General features: G+C 40.4%; 1 protein-coding gene across 3 annotated transcripts; it reads left to right on the forward strand.

Annotated features, from left to right (window-relative positions):
* The first annotated feature begins 916 nt into the window (after positions 1–916).
* zgc:112982 (BCLAF1 and THRAP3 family member 3) lies at positions 917–14,567 on the forward strand. Of its 3 annotated transcripts, none has more exons than XM_014413073.3 (11): positions 917–1,154; positions 2,045–2,088; positions 4,066–4,716; positions 5,058–5,876; positions 8,776–8,945; positions 9,544–9,664; positions 9,819–9,888; positions 9,992–10,128; positions 11,423–11,489; positions 13,318–13,417; positions 14,118–14,567. In XM_014413073.3, the coding sequence occupies exons 2-11, from the start codon at positions 2,054–2,056 to the stop codon at positions 14,129–14,131; spliced, it is 2,184 nt and encodes a 727-aa protein (XP_014268559.3). In that variant the 5' UTR covers positions 917–1,154; positions 2,045–2,053; the 3' UTR covers positions 14,132–14,567. The 3 variants fall into 3 exon arrangements, with proteins under 3 accessions (XP_014268559.3, XP_076744561.1, XP_014268560.3); XM_014413074.3 differs by lacking the exon at positions 917–1,154 and adding an exon at positions 1,165–1,379; XM_076888446.1 differs by lacking the exon at positions 2,045–2,088.
* Positions 14,568–16,331: the final 1,764 nt, after the last annotated feature.

Below are 16,331 nucleotides of genomic sequence, written 5' to 3' on the forward strand. Positions count from 1 at the left end.
CAGCAACCAACTGTTTGAACTATTACCGTCAGGCCGACGGTACAGGTCACATAAAACCAGGACAAACAGATTCAGGGATAGCTTCTTTCCCAGAGCTATCACCGTAGTAAATAAGCACAAAAACAATTGAACCTATTCCATACCGTCACTGTCATTATATTATGCTGCTATTCATACTGTCATTATATTAATGCTGCTATCCTGTATATATTGTACATACTATTGTTTGAGTACTTACGATTGTTTTTTTGTACTTTTTATATTTTACATTTATATTTATTATTGAAACTTGCACCAAGGGAGTGGCACTCCAATTTCGTTGTACTCTGTACAATGACAATAAAGGCTATTCTATTCTATTCTAAAAACATCATAGAACATCAAAGTTTAGTATAGCCCTTGCCCTTTGAGATTTGCGCTCTCTGAGTAAGTTTGTGTTTTAGAATCTGCCACAACTAAAATACAGACTAAAGAGGGAATGGAAAACATTCCCCTCATAAAAGTCCAGCAGCCAGTCTCCTCCCTTCACATACAACATACAAAATAAATGCAATAAAGTAAAATAAGTATAACTTTTAATACAAAATTAGAAAATAAAATTACATAACATAACAAAAATATTAATTTCAACAAAGCTAATATTATTTGTTTTAGTCTGTTGATATTTTGTTTTAGTTTTCTAAACTACAAGAAACGACTTATTTAAACTGTTATTGATTATTTCTTCACTTTAATTTGATTTTTAATTACAATAATAAAATATTCCAGCTAATATAAATAAATAAATAAAGTATCTCTATCGTAAATATGGTATAATAGCTTTCACTAAAGTTGAAAATGTAACGGTGTCGCTGATATTTAGCACATATTTTTAAGAGGGTTTAAGCCATCTTATTTTGAAAGGCCCGTGGCGGAAGTGTTGAGCTCAGGTTTTTTTGGCGGATCTTTGGGAGCAAATGTCCACACAGTCTCTTTATTTACAGTGTTTAACGGAAAGAGTAGCACGCAGCTGGCGTTTGGTTAAAATTAGCGACAGATAGGATTGTAATCTCGGTTTGTAATCTGTTATTTGGTCGTATTTTGGTGCGTTTATCCTTGTTTTTTTAGCTAGCGTTGTTAGCCGATCGTTGGCCTGTCGCGCGTCGCGGTCAAAGGTAAGAGAACTGCGTAGCATTAGCTGCTAACCAGCGTTATCCTTGTTTAGTTTAGGAAACATGTGTGATGACATGCAAGACGCTCTTTTTGATGCTCTTTAAAGCAAAAAGCTCCTCATACGGAAACAGAGCTGTGGTTTGTGTAACATTAAAGAAGAAGGGGCGTTTTTCGATTTATCGGCGTGCCCCTTAAAGCACCGCTGACCCTGATGTTCCCGGTGATCAGTGAGTTAACTGTCTTAGTTTGTAGAAAATATTCAGGTTGGTGTCATGTGAGACCTGCAGGCATTTATCCAGTCTGAAAACCTACATTACAGATGGTTTGGATGAGTAATCGATTAATGCAGTGGATACTGGTTAACTTTATTTTTGATGGGAGTAGTTAATGCATGATTATAATATTTAAGATGGGAGCCCTACTAATGTTAACTTAAGTTTGTTTAGCTTATGCAGAGTAACGTTAAAAGATTCTTATTTATATATAGCTGTGGTAGCAGTTAGACTTTTAATAACTTTGTCAAATCTATTTTGCTGAGCTAGTGTTTCCTGAGTTACACGATTTTAAAATAGTTTGGCTCATATTTGTATATTAGAAACAGAGTATACATACTATGGTGGAAAGTGTCAGGTGTCGGCCCACCTCTGTCCAGTTGTTCTACACCAGTGCGATGTTGTTGTAAGCGTATGTCCAATATTTTAATAACCACGTTTCTTTGAACTTTTTGAAATCATGCCTGCAGTGAAGTTTAAGCCCTGTTCAAGATTTCTTGCAGAAATGAATGTTGAAAGGCTGAGTTTTGTCCTCTGCACCTGCTGCAGAGTTGACTGTAAAATTGGGTGTTGTCCCAGCACTCTTGATGTTGTAATAAAATGCTGTTCTTTCCTTTAAGGTTGACAAAATGTCAATACCACGGTCTCGATCACCACATTACAGGTAAATACGCTGCACTAACTGTGCTTTTATTATACAGCCATTCTAGCGTGTGACTGTAGTGTTTGGTTACTTGGGGAATATTTTATACCGTCTGGTGTTCCCACGGGGTCATTTTTAGGACCACTGCTGTTTAACTTGAGAGGCACAGTTATGTTTACCTGTCTCCACCCCTGTGTACGCACAAGACAAACTGATGCGATCACTGGTGCTGAAGCTGAGAGTCTGGAAATTTCAGTTGCTGACCTTATTTTCCAAAATCGGCTCTAACTGTGCTGTTGTTCTGTTTTCTATCATCTAAAAGTATTGAAAAAGTTTGGAGCTTTCTGTTGCATAAGGTCGATGGAAATCTGGCCTGTACTTTTTTTCCACTTGACTGTGTGGAGATACAGAAATCATTTTACTGCTACAGTATATCCTTTATCATTAACATTGCATTATGCATTAAACTGTTTATTGAAGCTACTGGCATCATATTAACCTTTTTAGTACAGGTGCAGCTATAATCATTGTATACACATTTTATGTTGTGCTCGTGAAGAATTGATGCTCAGTCTATTTAAGGTTTCAAGCTTTGTGAGCACGATGTCTTCACAATCTATTGTGTAAGTGACTTGGAGCAACAGAAGGTTAAAACAGCATTCACGCTGACAGATACATATAATATAAACATAGGCCAGGCCGAAGGCCAGGAATTCATTTAGCTTCTAACTGCGTTTGAGCTTGACAGGTAACAAGTGACAGAAGACAGGTCAAGAAAAGGACAAGCCCACAGGGACCATCTGGGCCTGAAACTAATTGCCATATATGGAAGGTGTGATAGAAAGAGGAACGTCTTTGTCTGTTTTTTAGATATTTAAGATATCTAAAATTGTTGCATTCGATGTTCATTTGACGCATGACGGTGCGTTAACCCTGACATTAAAAAAGTAGTCTCAAGCGTATTCTTAGAGGCGGATCTATGCTGATGTGTTGCAGTGTACATCTTCCCAGGCATGTGCTCAATAAATCATCGTTTGACTGAATTTTTCTGGGCCAGTGTTGTTCCTTGCCTCAATATTTCAAATCGGGACAACTGCAATGCTCTGTTCACGGGAACATTGCAAAGCACCGTAACCAACTTTATCTGGCATAGTTCTTAGCAAAAAGAAATCTGACCATGTCACAGCTGCACTGAGGTCATTATTTTGGCTTCCAATTAGCCTTAAAGTTGGTTTTAAAATTTGAAAAGTTGATTTTAATGTCCTGTATGGTGTGAAACCTTAATATTTCTCAGACAGTTTTATATTTTATAGTTTAAATAGTTCTGACACACTATCATCTGTTATTGGGTGTACTCCAACACAGCTCAACTCACAAGTGTTCAATTTCTACTAATTGTATTGATTTTAAGTTACTGTTCTTGTCATTTTTACTGGTATATTGTTTTTCATTACATCATTACATTTATAGAAATGAATCAGATTTTTTAAAACTGGTAATTGCAGTCCTTGTTGTTTTGAATATACAGTGGAACCCCGACTTATGAAATTAATTTGTTCCAGAGGGTCTTTCGTAAGTCAAAATTTCCATCGCCTTTTGAGTGAGGCGATGCTGGCTGAAGATGAAGTTCTTGGTGGAGGAGGAGGTGGCGGAGGTTGAAGAAAGCATATGTATGCATACATACGTATGTGTACATGTACATAACATTATGGGATTTAATTTAAAAAAAATTTAATTTCTATTTCATCTATTTCGTTACGTGGGCATTTTGCCGTACCATGGGTCTTCGTAAGCCAGGGTTCCACTGTACTTATTTGCTTATTTTCTTACACTATCTTGCTAGTGTTCTAGATTGTACTTCCAAGTGAAGTTATGCTTCCCAAAAACTGATTTAAAATTATTTTCTAGATGCTGATGCATTAATTCCGGTGCTATCTGTTTCTAAAATGATATATATATATATATATATTTTTTTTTTTTCTATGTTCACTTTTTCAGGAGGTTGCCATTGGAGGAACCTGGCTTTGATCCACACAGACCAAGTGGAGATCTGGATGGGATTTCTATGGACAGAAGGGAACGCTTTCGGAAAGGTTCTGAAGAAATCAGGGAGAACTTCAGTGAAGACATGTATCCAGAAGGGCAGAGGAGAGCCCCTCCATTCACAGATGACCATCGATTTGAACGTCAGCCTTACAAAGACCGGGAGGAGTTTCACCACAGGAGGTTATCACCCCGCCATGATGTACGCTATGAAGAATGGAAGTTTCCCCCAGTGAGAGATGGAGGATTTGATGGAGATAGGAGAAGAGAAGGGTTTAGAGAGGAATTCCAGAATTTTGAACACAGGAGTCGGTCGCCTCCGAAGTTCACAAGGGAAAGGTTGCCACCGACACCGAGGTCTAATTCAGACCAGAGGGATTCGGGGATGGGTTGGAAGAGAGAGGAGCAGGTCAGGGATCGGTGGAGGTTCACAGACCTCAGTCCCAGTTTGAGGTCTGACGACCAAAGAGTTGGAGGAGATGGGGAAAGAGGGAGGAGATTCACTCAAGGTCCTAATAGAGGCAGACAAAGGGAAAACCCACATCATGAGAGGGGCCTCCCTTTTAAAAGACAACGAAGAGAAATGGATGACGTCAATCATCCTGGGTAAATTTTAAGCAAAATGCTTTGCAGCACTATCGGGAAATGAAGAACGTAGAAGATTCCTATCTTCTAATTTTCTGTAGCGCAAATTTCCTCACTGTTCATCTTCATGCCTTAATTTCACTAATGCACTACTCTAGTGTTAAATATTGCATGGCTTATAGTTTCTTACCTTCTTTCTGAGAAATGTAAAGTTCTTTTTGTCTTATTTTGACCTCTTTTCATTATTTGTGTTATCAGTGATAATACATTAATGATTACATATTGATTCATTTAGGTTTGATTATTTCCAGTCTGAATTTAAAAGTGAAGATGTTGAACCGCCTCCTCTTATGCCACCACAGGTCCAGGAATGAGAGGGACTTTGGGGAAAAGGGTTACTCAATGGAAGGAAGCAGACATGAGTTTGGTGAAGACACTCGGGGAAACCTCCCCCACGGAGACGGTCGGTACTCGGGGCCACTTGTCATTGAACACGATCATGGCATCCGAGACAATAGAAAGCTGCCACGATGGGAAAGGTTTGATGACCACAGGGATCTCAAGCCTGAGTTTGATCGACAGAGGAAGCCCCGTCCAGGGGGCTCCTCTGAGGAGCTTTTTAGGAAGACGGGAACCAGGTTGGATGATCAGGAAGATCCACGAGAACACCGTTATCAAGGTAATTCGGGGGAATCAAACTATTATGAAACTAGGAGAAGCCCTGTGCTTCAGGACAGGTCAAATGCAGCAAGATATGGTGTTCAAGGTGGCCCCATGAATCACAGGGGGAGAGGTGCCACTCAACCAGCAAGAAGGAGGTACAACCCAAATCAAAGCGGACGGCCAGGACAACCAAGAAATCACCCACGCTTACAGCAGGCCTCCCAGGGATACCAAGATCTTCCTCGCGAAGAGCAGAGACAAGGGTTCCACCCCGTTAGGGAAGATTATGACGACGACACTAAAGATGAGCCCAACTGGGCAGAAAAAGACAAACTTCAACAGTGGGACCAGGAAAGGCCTAGAAGTCTGGAACGGCCCCCAAGGAGGGATTTGGACCCTAAAATGCCCCATTTGAGGCAGCAGGGATGGAGCAATCAGAAAGCCAATAATATGACGGTTTTAACAGAGGAAACGCTAACCATCAAGGTGGACATGAGTCGGCCCATAAACCAGAACAGGTAGAGTATTTTCTTTATCTTATCAAGGGTGAGGGGTGAAAGTTCACACTTTCTTTTCATGATCTTGTGAAGAAGAAAAAAACCCATGAAGCTGCCACATGGAGTTTGAAGACTGGCATTGAAAAAAGCACAAATAATTCCATGTCATCTGATATTAAAATTGATTTTGGATGAAATTGATTTGAATACTGGCTGATTCAGAACCAGTACTGGAAATGTGTTCCCTTATGGGGAATTAAAGGGACCTACCCAATCATATGTGCCGTTACCTCATACGGCTGGGATGCTTCATAGAAGTTTCTCCAAGGAGTCCATGTTCATTTAAAGTGGAAGTCACTCTCATGAATACTTGTGGACTGCAGGACACCTCAAGGAAAACAAAAGGAACTTCCAACTCCATGATGTTAGTCCCGAACCGAATATGGCCTTTATTTTAGGAAGCATGGTGCTGATGCGGAGTCTTCATTTGTGCTTTTCAGAATTCACCTGGAAGAAAATTTGCAACAAACTTGTTTCATTGAATTCAAGTTCCAGTCGCACAAATAAAGGAGTCAATTTTGCACTTGATTTATTTTTTTTAATGCGTTGAGTTAAATTGTGTAGATGAATCCAAAGGACCTGTTATTTCGTAATGAAGATGACTGAATCCTAATTTATCCCTTTTGAGGATGGAAAGGTGCAATTTCTACCCCCAACTCTGGATGATGTTTGATTTAAAACTGCTTTAAGAGGCATATTTACCTTACATCTACAACATTGTTGGTTTTTACTGATTGATGGACTTTGAAAGCTGAATGTGGGATACAAGACACAGTACTGACAGGATTCGATCAGCAGATGCAACTCCTGTGGGCGCTGGCAATCACACGTTTTTCAGGAGGATCTCAGACCGTCTGAGTCTAAAGAAGAGTTTGCTACTGAAACCTACATTAAACCATGTTTTCTAAAATCAAAAAAAAAGCGTGATGTGCACCCTCCAAACACCACCTCTCACTCCGTCATCACTTGGTAATATGGTGTCTTCGGTGTGCTGATAACATAAAGAGAGTTTTTGCTTCTGCTTTCTTTTGGAGCTGCTTGGAAATGAAAAATGATCCTCAGTGAATTTAGGATTTGCCTCGTATGTGCATTTAAGGACACAGTCAGTGACATCTGGACTAATGCTGTTGCTACTGGAAGAGGAAATATCTGTTCTTTCTCTTGTTTTGAAAGGGAAGTTGAGCAAAACTGGCAGTAACTGATGGTACTACTAAAAATAAACATGGAAACTCTGATATGCACTGTGATAAACCACACACCTTGTTGTCTAAATGCCAGAGAGGAAGTTCACTACAGCAAGCAAAAGAAGAAGATGATGATCTGAAGGCTCTGCCATGGAGAAAATGTTGGGAAACCATAAAATGAGACATTTTGCAGGAAGATGAGAAGACTTGGCAGCCATTGTTGGGCCACATACCAGAGATGACATTTAGGAATCAATGAGGAACCTGTGTGCACCAATCAGTTATGGGAAGAAGGAGAGACAGTGAATGGAGTCCTGCTCAGAAAGTGCATGCCGTGAGTGAGTTTTGGCCATTTCATGTTTGTGCGTATACAATCTTATTGGAAAGCGTGCCGAGGATCCAGATGCAAGGAATCGTCCAAGTAAAGGCAGGCACAAGCAAGTCCGTGTTTTGTGCAGCGAGCCATTGGAGTCTGATGGATCATGAAAAGAGTTCAACTTCACGGCCTAAACATTAGTTACAGGCTTTTTGAGGAGGAGACTAATGACGTGAATATCATCAACCAGCTAAAATAAAGGATTCATCATCATCATCATCATCATCATCATCATCATCATCACAGAAGATAACTGGGGAAAATGCACCCTCATTAACGCTTTGAAAAGATGGCGACGAAGCTATAAACCTGAATAAATTAGGAGCTGGAGCATTTCAAAGCAGCAAACATAAAAGGATGATTTATCCTGAAGAAAACTGAAGTGAAATTGTCCTTAGTTTAAGAAGAGAAAATAAATCCAGGAACATAATCTTCAGTGGTGACAGCAGAGAATTTTAGGCCTTGTCAATGGTTTCAGAAGACACCAGTAATCACTATTGTTGAAAGGAAAAATGGACTCCATATACAGAAAGATCACTAATCTGGATAACTGGAAACCTTCAATCACATCTGTTACCAAGAGGTTAATCAGCATCGTCCTTCGACAGTGCTTTGAAAAGGAAGCTTCTAAAAGAAGTAATCGTCAGGAGGAGGATACGAATTTAAAGATTGTGTACAATCGGACACTTCTGTGTCGTTCCTCTTGAACCGTGACAGGACTGGAGAATCCAGCAGACAAGCGGATCAGATATATGAACTAAGAGTCGAAGATTTCATACGAGAAAAGAAGTGTGAACTTTCGCCCCAAGCTTTAGCTCACCTGCCAGTTATATAAAAATAAATAAATAAAATAAAAAAAGCGTATATTGGGCTTCTCTGGCTTCTCCTTTAAGCCTTTTTAAATATCCATTAAAATGAATAAAATTGGTGTGATTCTCTGTGCGCTTAAGGGTGAAAACCTTCCTTTTTATTCAACCAAATAAAAGACTAGTTACTGTAAGCATTGTGATTTGTGGGACTCGTTAAAGGTAAGTTTACTGGGTAAGGTAACGACTTTTTTACTTAAGTGTGATTGGTACAGAAAGGAGTGTACATTTAAGATCCATCTTTTAAAAAACACTGCATTAAGTAAGGATGTAAACACAGTGTAGAAACTAAATATTAAAATGGCATTAAAGCTAATTTTCAGTGACTTAAGCCATGCTAAACAAACGCCGATTCCCTGGCCACAAGGATCATTTATCATGTGTTTATTCATTGTGTTGGTATCAATCTCCCTCTTTTCTTCCTCGTCCTGCAGCCCGCTGTGTTATTCCTCAGACAGGCAGCTCTCTTTAGATCTGGTCAATGTTGGTCGCCAGCGTCTGGACTTCCTGCCCATGCTGGAGCACTCCGGCACATATCAGGAGACCGCCATGCACACTGGGACGTTTGCCCAGGAGATTATCACACTCGTGCACCTTGTCAAAGGTTAGTACTGCATGTTGCACACAGGGCCTGCAGATATTTTCTGACAAAACAACAAAAACTAGGTCCAACAATGAGCGGCACAGTGTTTGTGGCAATAGATTTTGGTAGGTGAGGTTATTGCACTCCTTGTCTTCCTCCTAACACTAGTTGGAGGCTACACAGCTTAGGCACCCACAGGTGGTCTTTGCATTGCTCTGCAGCATCAGCCAGGTTAGGCTACCAGTACATGAAACAGCTCTCCATGTGGTGCAGGGTCTGGTTAAAGTAAACCGCCCAGCTCACGTCAGATCTCCGGAGCCGAACCAGTCTGACTCTGGGATGAAATGCGGCTCTACTGGGAGCTTACTTTGTCTTCTTAGACATTAGCAGGACTTGCTGGTTAGCAGCAACTAAACTTTCAAAATAAGAGTAACGGGATTCTGTTGTTCTTTAGGACAGAGTAAAATTACAAAAAAAAGGATAAAAAAAGAATAAAATCTAAATAAAAGGCACTGAGCAGCATTGATGTGCGTGTAATCATATAGAAGAAAGCTGAGCTAAGAAGTGCAAATAGTCGTACAATTGGTGTGTTTTAAGTGTGTGTGGTCTGCATTTACAGAGCAGTATTTCAGAGGGGATGGGATCACCCTGAATCAGCGCTTCTCAGCTCCACAAGAAGGCAGCTTTTCTGAAGAAGAGATGGAGGAGCTGACGTCGGACGAGGGATTCGAGTCAAACCAGTAGGTGGACAGGCATAAAGTTTGTTTACCTGCCGAAGTAAAGTGATGGTGAAAGCAGTACATAAATTATAAGAAATATCTTCCTTTTTCTTTACAGACGCCCTAAAAATGTCTCTAAAATCTTTTCTCTTGGCTTTCTCCTTCTTGTCTGCAGAGGTTTCAGTTTGGATATGAACTCGCTGCTCAGTGACGACAAGCCTCTGTTCTTCTCGAGACCAACACAGGTAAAAAAAGAAAAGAGAAATAAAGAAATGCACTCGATACTAGAGACTATTGGGAGCTCTGGTTATGACTGATTCATTAATCCTTTTGGTAAATTGACCTCAGGGCGTGAGGCTGCAGCCGGTGCGAGGTCCGGGTGACCTGAGGCACGACCTGGAAAGGAGGCGACAGGAGAAACTGGAAGGGGTTAAAGTTACAATAGCTGGGAGCACTATGTCACAGCGCCCCCTGGGTGCATGCAGGTGGGTTTTAACCTAAGTCTTCTTATCAATCACTTGACAATGTTTCTGTAGATGCTGTTTTTGGCAGAATATGTTCATGTGCAATCGTCAGAAGGGCAATCTTTCTTAGATTAGGTGCAAGGAGGTAGTCCTTGTTACGTGGACCCTCCAGAGCACAAAGAGGACTCTGGTCACGAGCGTAGCAAGGAGTGAGATCATTACTGGAGAGCTGAATGGACATCATGATGTTAGTTGTTGGTTTTTGTCCTCTAGTCACATGCTGGATGGCATGTGCATGTACTTTTTAGGTTGATTAAACATCTGTGCAGCAGGTCAAAGTACAGTCTCCTTATGGGGAAACATCCCTGCACCCCAAATTATGGCAAAAAAACAAAAATAAACAAACGTGAGTGAAGTCAGTAAACATTCCTTTGAGCTCCACGAATCAATAACTCATAAGATAATGTTGTAAAAACTTGGTCCAAGCTCCACCAGTAGCTCTGATTTCACGCTGCAGCCCACTGCACTGAGTTTCTGTTGTTTACACATTTTTATTAGCATTATTTATTAGCCTGTAGGAGCATAAAAATGGTCCTTTTTTAACAAAGAGTCAAATGGATTTGTTTAGCTTGGAGCTGAATGTCTTTTGGAGTCACTCGAAGAACTCTTCAAAATAAAATGACCTCAGTTTGTCACAAACAGCATGAGACAAAGAAAACATGTGAAGAAGTCAAACAGGAAGTGAGCTCCCAGTGAGCCAGGCTTTATTTATTAAGCTGATTTTTGGTATTCAAGGTGTTTTACCTGTGGTCATGTCATGTGACCTGACCTGCAGTAGGGCTTTTATTCTTTCTTGTGGTTTTCATCAATGGCTCAGTGGGATGATAATGGATAGCTGCCCCTTTAGCAGGCTGCACCTGGTGTCTGAAAGAAGAGTCGACGCATGTATTAAAAAGATGTTTGTTTGCCTCCAGATGTTTTCTGCACATTGACATTTGACTCACTGTTGTGTTAATATAACTGTCATACTGTACCAGCTGCACTTTAAAACAACCACCGTGGGCCAACATGCTGTACAGAGGAGTAAACGCATAAAAACAGCAACGAAAAAGACCAAAAATAAATAGAATGCAATAAAATCAACACGTCAAAAGCCAAAGACAAGATGTGGAGAAGGTTGAGGGCCATCCAGGCTTTAATGTCTTTAGGACACTTGAGTACAGTCAAGCACAATATCCTTCAGTTTTAACTGAAGTAAAGTTTCTTTTATTCTTGTCACTGATTAAATAGTTTTGAAATGTGTTTTTGTTGTCAGTGATCCAGTAATGGGATACAGTGACAAGATGCCTCATGTGGACCACAGGAGACGAGATGGAAGCACGGTGAGCATTAAGAGCCGGGTTACAGCGAGTCTCACCTGGCTTAGTCATGTGACACGTTTGGTGATGACTTCCTGAAAAGGTCAAAGTGGGCGTGTCCCAATCCAGGGGCTTCATCCTTTGAACGCTTGAAGTCTGAGGCTGTTAAATGGGACGGTCTAGTTTACGATGTGCTGCCCAAGTTGCCTAGAAATCCTTAGACTTTCCGCCAGAAGTGTTTTAAACAGCAAAGGATGAAATGAATTAAATTTTGTATTTAATTTATTTATTTTTTTACTTTTACTGATTTTTTTATTTTTATTTTTGCCATGTTAAGTATCTTAAGCTGGGATTAGCTGATGTGTCTAACCCTTTAAAGCCGATCGGAGCGGGCACGCTCCGTTTTGCGTAACTATTTTTAAATCCCGGTAGCTCTGCAACCACGTGAGCTAGCGCAATAATGGTTTTTGCATATGAAACCGGAGGAGTTGTACTTACATCTTATGCCATCAGCTTGTCCTCGGTCACGGTTTCCTTCCACATAAAGCTTTGCAAAAACTTCATAAAAAGCACTTGCAGCAACAAAAACATAATATTCCAGAAACACGCTTTGCCGATCCGATCAGCTGTTCCTAACACTTCCTACGTCGGAACAGACGTCAGCGCAAACTATCGCATGTCTGCCATTTCCTGCCCAAAACGCGGAAATGTAGTTTTTTACCTTCAGGGCTTTATGAGCCTATACTGTTGTTTTTAAAAGTTATGTTTGACTTTATGACTTTCTGTGTTGTTTCTGGGATGCTGAGGACTCATATTGCACTGCTGGAAATAGTTTATTTTGATACACATGTTGTTTTTTTTTGCAAATTTGCACTATAATATTTAAGATAAGATAAGATAACCTTTATTAGTCCCACACGTGGGAAATTTGTTTTGTCACAGCAGGAGTGGACAGTGCAAAAGTTATGAGGCAAAAATTAGAATACAATAAGAATAAATACAGTACACAACTGTACAGAATAGAATAAAATAAAATACTATATACAGTAGAATAAAATAAAATAAATATACAATAAGATAAAAATAGAATACAAATACTATATACAACTGAGTAAAAATACAACGATGACAGAAAGGATTATTGCATTATTTTAGTTTTTCCTGCAGTATATAAAAATTGGTGTATTTCAAAAACAAAACCATGAAGACACTTAAAATAAATGTCCTGTGGTGGGAAACTAGTTTGTGCAACTTTTTTGTATTTACAGTTTTCAGGGATAAGCCTCTTAAATTTCTCTAACTAGAAATATATGTTAAAAAAAACAAAATCGATTTTCATTTTTTTTGTAGTTTATTGCACTTTTTTGCAATTTATGTAATTGCTATGCACGTAATGCAGACATATTATTATAATTTGGGGTTTAATGGTTGTATTGATGTATAGCAACTTGAAATGCTCCCACAAATGGCTCTACAGCATGTAAAAAATATAATATAAGCTCTGGCGGACTTGGTTCTGTGGAAGGTCTTAAAGGGATAATTAAAACCTTAGAGCAGTGAAACGTGTCCCTGTTTCAAATACAGAGCTTCAGTAAAGATTCAGGGCACATATTTCTGTTTCATATCATTTCAAATCTCCATCTCAAAGACAATTTTTACAGTGTCTATATGGAGGTATTGTATATACAAGAGACAAATATTGTTCTTTTAATATATTGGTGTCACTGTGTTTGTCTTATATGACTAAAAAGAAAATTCACAAGCTATAAAAGCTTAATGTAATCGTCCCTTGAAGGACGCCGTCCCTGAACTGGGTCACTGCCAGTGACTTGGGTCTTTTTCTGCTCCACAGGGACCGAGGAGAGGAGCTCTGAACAGGCTGAACGCAGGCGCCCAACACGGGAACAGTCGCTTCGGCTTTCAGAAACAGAACTTCCGCAACAGCTCTGCAGGTAAATTTAACAAGATGGCTAAAAGAAATGAAAAGTGAGTGGCTGATCCTCCTCACTGCTCATATTCTCAGGGTTTAAGGTCGTCTGACACTGATGGTCATTTCTGTGGTGAATAAATATTGTTTTTAACCAAAGCCACACACCAGCTCTCATGTTAAAAACATATAAGAGAAAAAAGTTTTCTTTTAAAAAGATCACCTTTTTCCTTCCGTACAGCATGTGTGCTCGTGTTGCTGTCACCAGCAGAAGCTCCTCCCTCTTTAACCCCACCTCTCAGTCTTTATTCTGACTGCCTCCACCTGGAGCTGGTTGTAAAGCTGCTGAAAGGCAGACGTCACAGCCGCGGCTCGCTGCTATCTGAGGCTGGCTGTGACACATTTAGTCGGCTTTATTTGGTTTGTCCCCGTTGTGTAACGGACCTTAAGCTCCTCCCCTTCTCCCTGCCTGTCTAAGGCGCTCGGTTAGTGGGATATTCCCTCTGAACTTTACCCTGCTGACACATTTTAATCAAAGGTGGTTTCCTCACCCGCCCACACAGATCAGCTTCCTGGATCTCGTCCAATCCAGTCTTCTCGCCTCGTCTCTTTCCAGTTCGACCAGTTGAATCCTTGTTTTTTTGGTTTATTCTTCACCCCCCTGTTAGCCTGGAGTTTCTTTCCTTTTTTTGTCTGACCTCATCTTTCTGTCCCCACCTCCACAGGTCCAAACTGGTGACCGGGCTCCTCGAGTGGTTTCCGTTTGCATTTATAAAACCAGCCGTTCTCGGGCCGACCTGCGTCCATGGTAACATGTCGGATGTGAAGAGGCCTCTGCTGTGCCGGTGTTTTTGCGACGGACGCAGCAGACTGAGAGATGAAGTAGAAAAATGTGAAATGCTGATTCGTGCAGCGCTGGTCTGTGTTTGCACCTGTTATGTTGCTTCTTCTCCCTCATAATTTGATTTGAAACCATTTCAAAATGTCTTTGTGTTGTTGGTGAGAGTCTGAGAGTTTCCTCACGAACAGGCTCGTTTTTACCCGTCCCTGAAAGTCTGTTTGTAATGAAAGTTTCTGTGTTTTGGTGACAGGTTTTGTTCTTTGTCCTTGTTCTGTGTACACATTTCACGCTGCTCGCCGAGCGGTGCTGAACAAATAAAACGTTTGTTTTTAAATCGTGTCTGTCGCTTGATTTTAAAAGTTACATTTTATTTCTGAGGGAACCCGTACGCAGAAAAACATATTTGAGTCGTTGGGGTTTTGAAAGCGTTCAAACTTGTTGAGAAGGACAAACGAGTTAAACTGTGCTTAAAGTGAACCTGTGTGCTCAGCCAGAGTGACATCATTAACCACACTTAGGGACAAACGCTCCTCAGCTCCCAGTCAAAGACGCACCGAGGGTTAGAAGAAAATGGTCCAAATAAATCAGCTTTTTCTCTTCACACATGTTCTGGCATCCATGAAAAATGAGGTTTAGTAAAATCGGCAAACACAGAAATCCTGAAAAATGTGTCAGTGTTGTGTCGACATGCAACCGACAGCAAAGAACCAATTTTAAATGATATCTTTGCTTCTAGCAGCCTGTCACAAAAACGTCGTTTGTTTGGATTTTTTTCCTTGAATGTATTTTTTTAAGCCAAAGATCGATTAACAAACAGCTGCTAGTTGCAAACTCAGAATAAATAAATAAGGAAACTGAACAAGCAGAGGCAAAAGAACAAAAACGGAACAAACCTGTACAGCAGATGTCTACACTCATGTCCTTTAAATGTAGGAAAAGTCCAGCAAAGCTCTGAGTGATGAGTCCAAATTTGAAATTTTAAGTCAAATTTTAAGTATGTTTGGAGGTCAGGAGCTGCAGCCATCTGTGAAACACTGCGAGGGTCATATTTGTGGCTCAGTTTCAGCCAGCAGCGTTGGTGATCACGTCACAATCGATGCAGAAAAGTGCCTGTCGGATTTTGATCCACCCTGCGAGACCATCTGGAAAGCATCTGATTAGTAAAGTCTTCATTTTTAAGCGTGACCCCAAACACAGCACTGTCAGTCATGGATCAGCCTCCCCAGTGTCCGGACCTCAACATGATCACAAGAACAGAAACATCCAAAGAAGAGCTTTGAATGTTCTTCATTAGCCCGGAGGACTGTTCCTGAACACTACTTAAAGAAATACCTGAGAGCGTTCAGGCTGTGGTCATACAAACACTGAGTTTCAGGCTTGTTATAATTGGTATATGTACATATGTACATGGACTATATTTCCAAATAGGTTTACATGTTTCAATAAATCATCTATTTTACTACTGAAATGTAAAGAAATGAGCGTTGGCTTGAGAATTTGGACGAACGTAATATGAAGTCTGAGTTTGATTATCAATGATAATTATTATTATCGGCATAAACCTTTAAAAAAATGTTCTTTAATTCAGTCTTTCGCTGTGCTCTGCAGCAGCTTTAACTTGGGACCAGTGTGGTGTGGAAGTTGCCGTGGTTACGCAGACTTAATTTCATTTACAGGTTCAAAAAGACAGTCAAAGCAAATACATCTGCTCTTTGATGGTATAACAAGTTATTTATTTCAAACAATGTGAGAATACATAAAAAGTAGAGCTGAGGTTTTAGCGCTGAAACATTTACTGAATAAAACCTGCTCAATGCTCTTCTACGTTACCAACTACTTCTAACTGTATATACACATGTCTACAGTCACATATCACATGACCCCGAGCTCCGGCGCCACAACAAACTGTGCGGCTTAGCGTCGCTGTGAGCAAAGGTCATGGCAGCGTCACAGTTCAGGCAGCAGCGGAGAGATAATCCGTCTCCAAACGGATCTTTTTAGAGCGCTCGCTTTACGTGTGCAGCAGGAGGGGGTCTGTGAGGAGCTCAGACAGAAACGCTCGAGAGCTGCTGGTAGAAAGGCAACGAGGAAGAAGGAG

Source organism: Maylandia zebra, linkage group LG9, assembly GCF_041146795.1.
Source record: "Maylandia zebra isolate NMK-2024a linkage group LG9, Mzebra_GT3a, whole genome shotgun sequence".
NCBI lineage: Eukaryota > Metazoa > Chordata > Actinopteri > Cichliformes > Cichlidae > Maylandia > Maylandia zebra.